The sequence below is a fragment of the Formica exsecta genome, unplaced genomic scaffold (genome assembly GCF_003651465.1).
Source record: "Formica exsecta isolate Colony F162 unplaced genomic scaffold, ASM365146v1 scaffold384, whole genome shotgun sequence".
Lineage (NCBI taxonomy): Eukaryota > Metazoa > Arthropoda > Insecta > Hymenoptera > Formicidae > Formica > Formica exsecta.
In genome coordinates this window covers 62,982-69,306 of record NW_021851080.1, presented here as the reverse complement: position 1 = coordinate 69,306, position 6,325 = coordinate 62,982, and the positions used below count along the sequence as shown (strand labels likewise).

The 6,325-nt window shown below is 29.2% G+C and overlaps 2 protein-coding genes across 9 annotated transcripts in view; one reads left to right on the top strand and one right to left on the bottom strand.

The window, feature by feature from the left end:
* The first annotated feature begins 557 nt into the window (after positions 1-557).
* LOC115239517 lies at positions 558-1,915 on the top strand. Its single transcript, XM_029814074.1, has 4 exons — positions 558-786; positions 875-1,138; positions 1,360-1,501; positions 1,843-1,915. The coding sequence occupies exons 1-4, from the start codon at positions 558-560 to the stop codon at positions 1,913-1,915; spliced, it is 708 nt and encodes a 235-aa protein (XP_029669934.1).
* A 1,147-nt stretch (positions 1,916-3,062) lies between these two features.
* The window catches only part of LOC115239505 (Fanconi anemia group D2 protein), a 9,316-nt gene continuing 6,053 nt past the window's right edge, over positions 3,063-6,325 (bottom strand). For 2 of the 8 annotated variants that reach the window (XM_029814056.1, XM_029814060.1), the window contains exons 10-15: positions 5,904-6,213; positions 5,637-5,843; positions 5,265-5,562; positions 4,875-5,092; positions 3,752-3,966; positions 3,401-3,651 (exon numbers count right to left, since the gene is read on the bottom strand). In XM_029814056.1, coding sequence (XP_029669916.1) covers positions 3,505-3,651; positions 3,752-3,966; positions 4,875-5,092; positions 5,265-5,562; positions 5,637-5,843; positions 5,904-6,213 — 1,395 coding nt within the window. In that variant the 3' untranslated portion in view covers positions 3,401-3,504. Of the gene's footprint in view, positions 3,269-3,400; positions 3,674-3,751; positions 3,967-4,874; positions 5,093-5,264; positions 5,563-5,636; positions 5,844-5,903; positions 6,214-6,325 lie in introns of those variants that run through there. The other 6 variants (XM_029814057.1, XM_029814059.1, XM_029814061.1 and 3 more) reach the window with 6 other exon arrangements.

Below are 6,325 nucleotides of genomic sequence, written 5' to 3'. Positions count from 1 at the left end.
ATTATTCTTACCAGTTTAATTTCTGATGAGATTTCCGTACAGGGAAATTCAGATATTGAACTGATTTTTAGAAAATCGGACAGATAAATGTCCGATTTTCACTTATTCGGACAATTTCTGTCCGAATCAGTGAAAATCGTTCGTTATTATCTGCTTAAAATATAAAACAGAAATTAACTTCCATATAAATAAAATCTTTAATTTTATAAATTAAATTATTTAAATTTATCTATAATATATATCACATTAATGTATATTGTTATATATTATTACTGTAATTGATTTTAGTTTTGCCGTCAAACAAACATCAGAAAATGATGTTTTCAGTAATATTACCGAAATATTGCTGAAATCTTTTAGCAAGGTTGCATTTGAAATGATTGCGGACATTGAAACATTGCAGAAATGTTGCAGAAACGGTCGTGAAATATTTCAGTAATATTGTTGAAAGGTGTAATATTTCAAATGGAATATTGCAGCAATGTATCAAAAATATTACATGCCGAGTGGGGAGTTATTTGAATGTCACCATACATTACCTAGGAAAAGATCTTATGATGAAAAATGGATGCCTAGGTGTTTTCCCATTGCACAGCAATCATACAGAAGTCTACCTGTCGGAATGTCTTAATGCTGTGATTGATGATTTTAATTTATCTAAAAATAAAATCATGGCAATCACCAGCGATGGAGCTCCGAATATAGATGCTGCCGTTCACAATGTAGTGGGCCAGGAAAAGCATAATTTGGTGTTTCGCTCATTTTCTATCGCACCTAGTCCCGAAAGTACAAAAAACTATGCCAGCTGTTATCGACATTATTATTGCGATCCGAAGAGTCGTAGCACTCATTCAACGAAGTGTTGTGACTTCAGATGAGTTGAAAAGATTGCAGATCTGTGATGGAAAGACGGAGGGAACATCCTTAAAATTCATTATCGATGTTGCAACTCGCTGGAACTCTACTCTTTATATGCTGGAGAGATTTCTCACTCTGGAACACTACGTTCATGCAGTTAGTTTGAAATGTAAGAGATCAGACATTCCAAACATGCTGACGCGTGATCAGACTGAAGTTCTCAAAGACCTTGTGCTTCTTATGAAGCCAGTAGAGTGCATTATTAGAGAAATTAGTGGGAGTAATTATCCTACTTGCAGTGTCATTATCCCTATTATACATTGCATGACACGTTCAATCGAACAAATTCAACTTTCAACAAATGAAGGGATTGAATTTCAACAAAGATTACTGGCATCAATAGATGAGAAGTTTAAGCATGTTGAGAAAAACATGATCCTATCAATCCGACAATACTTGACCCACGCTTTAAACGGCTTCACTTCCAAAATGCTCTTGCAGCTGCAACTGCTATTGAGAAAATCAACAAAGAGATGAAGGTATTTGAAAATAAAAAAGATGAGATGACGACAATACTCCAACAAGTTGAAGAGAATCCAGAACAGTCAAATCTTTGGAAAACTCATGATGAGTTGGTGGCAAGGTATGCCGAAATAAACATGGGCGAGGAAAATCTTGCGTATGAGTTAAGGCAATATTTAAAGCAGAAAGTAATTCCTCGACATCAAGACCCATTCAATCATTGGAAAATATTTGAACCCTCGTTTCCAGGACTGTATAAGTTGGCAATTCAGTACATCAGCATCATTAGTACTTCAGTTCCTTCAGAAAGGTTGTTTTCAGCGGCAGGAGGTATCAAAACAGACGATCGAAACCGTCTTACGGGTGAGCATTTGAACAGACTTCTATTTTTGGGATCTTTATCCAAAGAAGAATGGAGATTGGGTTGAGGCTTTATATCACTCTCATTTTGCATTGTTCTAGCCTGCACGGTGGCTGGCAGGGCTCCTCGCAAGTAAACTTGCACGAAAAATCGCATCGTGGGAAACTAGCTTAACTCTGATTAAAGGAACTCTAGGATCGCAGATCGCACAATGGCTGCCCATTAGCAGTCCAGAGATTCTTGTATTCTTAATATTTAAATGGCCGTAATGATCTGGGGTGGGTCATGTATTCGGGCCAACAACAGGTTATATTAGAGTGTAAATTCAGTTTTTATGCGTATATACTGGAAGAAGAGAAGAGAGAGAAGGAAGGAATTTTTGTTGGGAGGTGGTAGGAAAGGAAAAATGGGAAAGCGCAGGCCAGGGTTGAGTCGGGAATCGAACCCGAGATCTCCGGGATGTGAGTCAGGCGCGCTACACACTGAGCCACCGGAGGCCCCCGTCAGTCCAGAGATATATAGTTTTATTAGTAAACAGATAATTTTCAACTATCAAAAATACAAAATTTTAACTTGTATAAAAAAAGTTAATAAGTTAATGTTAATTCATTTAAAAGTAACTAGTTTAAGTTAAAAGTTAACACGTTTAAAATTAACTAAATTAAATTAAATTATTAACTTTCCAACATTTTAACTTAATTTTTTAGCTAGTTACTACCCAACTCTGCTTAAAATTATATCTAAATAACCAATTCTATCAAGAGCAAAATTGCAAAATGTGTGCTACATATTATATTCTTAATAAAAATTATTATTTATTATTTATTAGTATTTATTATTTATATATAGCCCGCGATTATTTGAATTTGTGATTTATTATTTGTTTCACTACTTTCTGTAACATACTTAATTTACGTTTTTAATTGTTAAGGTAGTAATAGTTAATATTATTTATAAGAAAATATTATCTCATTTATTGAAATAATTGTGGAAAACATATATATATCATTTTTATATAATATTTTATAACTAATTAAAACCTCTGTTATTCTAGATTTTGTAATATAAAGAATAATTCCATTGTTTTATATCTAAATAAAATGTGAAATATGCTCTCTTCTTTTATTTTCTATTCTTTAATAGTTTCTTAATTGCTATCTTATAATATTATATGAATATATAACTCATTTCTGTTATTCTAGATTTTGTAATATAAAAAATAATTCCATTATTTTATATATAAATAAAATGTGAAATGTATTCTCTCCTTTTATTTTCTATTCTTTAATAGTTTCTTAGTCGTTATCTTATAATAATATATGAATATATAATAATCTTATTATAGTTTTAATAATCTTAATAAGCCTAATAATCTTAATTTTAAATGAATATTTAATGTTAGTCCATCTATTAATCCCTATTAATTTTTTGTACTCAAAAGATATTGTAACATCTTTTCAGTGGATCTACAATGTCTTTTAAATGGAAAAGATTAAGATCTTGTGAACTTTTATTTCCATTATTTAGCTAAAAATGTTACAAGTATTTAATAATTTTTCTAAATTTTTAGATAGAAAATAGTAAAAAATTAATAAATTTAAAACTGAAATATATGATTAATGTCATATACACAAATTTTTACAATTTTTCACAATATTATATTATATTATATATACCACAATATTATATTATATTATATACCACAATATTATATTATAGAAATTTATTTTATTTTCTAACTTACCCATTGTATAAAAAAAAAACTACAAATCATCGATGTCATTGTCTTCAATGTCTGTTTCTTCTATTGGATCTTCGCCTAAATCAGAATCTAAAATTTCAGATGATGCATTTATTAATTCTTCAGAAGCTGCATTAATTTCTGATAAAGTGGTTTCTTCTGATGATGTCTAAAAATGTAATAATTTAATGCTTCATTAATTTTTACTCATTTTTCTTTTACAGTATATAATCATAATAAAACCAAAGTATAAAGTAATTTAAACTGACAAAAACCTGTGAAAGAATTTCGCGACCCTCTAAATTCTTATTGACAAGATTTCCCATCCAAAAAGCTGCCGCACTATCGTTAAGAACCAACATTCCTTTGACACTATAAATTAATTTCTCCAATGTAGACTTTGCTGCAGGCACATATTTAGTCAGTGGTAAGTTCTTTTTTTCTGTGCAGTCACAACATATAGCGTGTAAGTACCGTGTACCACCTAAATATAACAACATTATATAAATTAACAAAAGAATATTACATATTTTTTTGTTAATCATATATACAAGATATTCAACAACTTATTTTATTACAAAGGAGACAAAAGGCAATCAAGAGTCAGCGCGGTAATTTGTGTTCTGTTTCATCCGTGTGTAATATTTACGTTCTGTACAACATAGGTGACTCACTCAAGTTCGGTATATTTGTATTGCTAGTTATTTTTTTTAATGTAGTATATTTTATCGGACAGTCTCTCTTTCTGTCTCGAAATTCTGTTACATAACATTTACCTTCTGACAACATGGGTGATTCACTCTTGTTCTGCGTATTATTACTATATATATTCCATATACTTTGTAATTGCCCTGAAGATGGTCCAAAAAAAGGACCGAAACGTACGCTTTTTGTGATTGTGTCTATCATTTAGTTAAAATATCAATGTAATTTGATTATAATAAAACATATGCGCATAAATTGCGCATGAAATGGCAAATTGCTCTTGATTGCCTTTTGTCTCCTTCGTACAATATATTCATAAGAGCCTTTATTAATTTCTTTTTATTTCATTACGATTTTAATTTTACAGATTTTAAAATTTATCTATCTTTAATAAATAGTTTAAATTATAAGTAGAAAAAGAGTGCTTTTTTATTAATAAAATTTCAGAAAAATATATTTTCAGTTAATTTCAAGTGTATATTGTTTGAATAAAATAATTTTCTTTGTATAAAACTTAGTAATAAATAAAAGTGCAATAAATAATGATCTTCTTTATATTTTGTTAGGAAGAAATGGAAAACATTCCGAATTCATTAGAGAAGCTGTCATTAAAATTAAGATCATATCTTATGTAACACTAAATGTCTGCCATACATGTGTCTTATCGACATGAAAATTATTCTTTACCTTGCATCATTTTTAGAATACTAGTTACATCATCTGTTTGATATTTCAGATTATGTTCTAGTATTGGCATACCAATATTTAGAAACTGTCTTGTTAGAAGAGGCATGTATCTTAGAAACAGTTGTATATTAGCATTTGTTTTCAATATTTTACAAATCTGCACAAGTTTTTGAACATTTGATGCAATGTTATGCCATATTTTTATTCTCTTTGGATCTCTAAAAAAATGTTTAATAGATTTAACGAATTGGTATTTATATTGACAAATTCTTCTAATGAAAATTATATTATATACTAATTTAAATTCGTTAAATACTTGTTACACAAAATATAATAAGTTTCGTTATCCTAAGAAAAAAAATTTTCTAGAAAGAATAAAACTATACTTACGAATTGACTGCTGATAATGATATATTGATACCTTTAATTAAACCATCAAAGAGTTTTTTATATAATAAATGAAAAATATTTTTGTTTAGAGAAGGCATTCTTGTTAAAACATTCTGGATATTTTCAAAATTGGAGACTTCATCTGGTAACCATTCCAAAATTAATGTCACTGTATCTAATGGCGATGGTTCATTATCTATCCAGTTATTTAATAATTGGATAATAGATAACCTATATTGAGGACCAGTATATTTATCTTCGGGCCATTCCAAGCAAAGAAATCCGTAAGCTAATTTTGCTAAAATAAAATAGCATATATAATACAGAATTTAAGAAATTTTCGGTATTCAACAACAAAGTTATATTATTTACCATGTTTAGTTTTATGATGTTGGGTATAGGTTTCAGAATGTTTCATTAAAGATTGACACATATTGACAAGAGCGGTGGCTAATGATATTTCGGTAACAATGTCTGACAACGATTCAAAATATTTATAAGATTCTGCAACAAGTTCCTTGCAAGATCGTAATCGTGCATTCTCTGCATTAATTTGTCCAGCTAAACTACGTAATCCCTCTATAAAACATATTGATAAAATATAAATAATATGTAATTTTTATAATAAAAATATCGCACCTCGTAGCAATGTGTTATATGTGACACTCAAAAATCCTTTCCAATTGAAAATTTTGGTGAGAAGGCATAATAATAATTTTGCTGCTTTTTTAAATTCATGAGTGTTATCTTGTCTCAATCTGCCGACAACATCGTCTAATTTTGAGCAAATCTTTGGTAATAGCTGTATTAAATCTTTCACAAAAGATTCGGAAGGTTCATTTTCGAATATTGCTAGAAGTTCTCTAACAAGAAAACAAACTTGTTTTATTGATATCCCTTTTGTCTCAGATTCTGGTGAATCTATTTTGACATCCAAAAGATGGGCTATCTAGATATAATGGCATAGTATTAATAAACATGATTAATATTCAATGATCTTCGGATTATTTCAACTATAGATTTTTTAATTATATATTAAAATTAATTTATTAATATTAAAA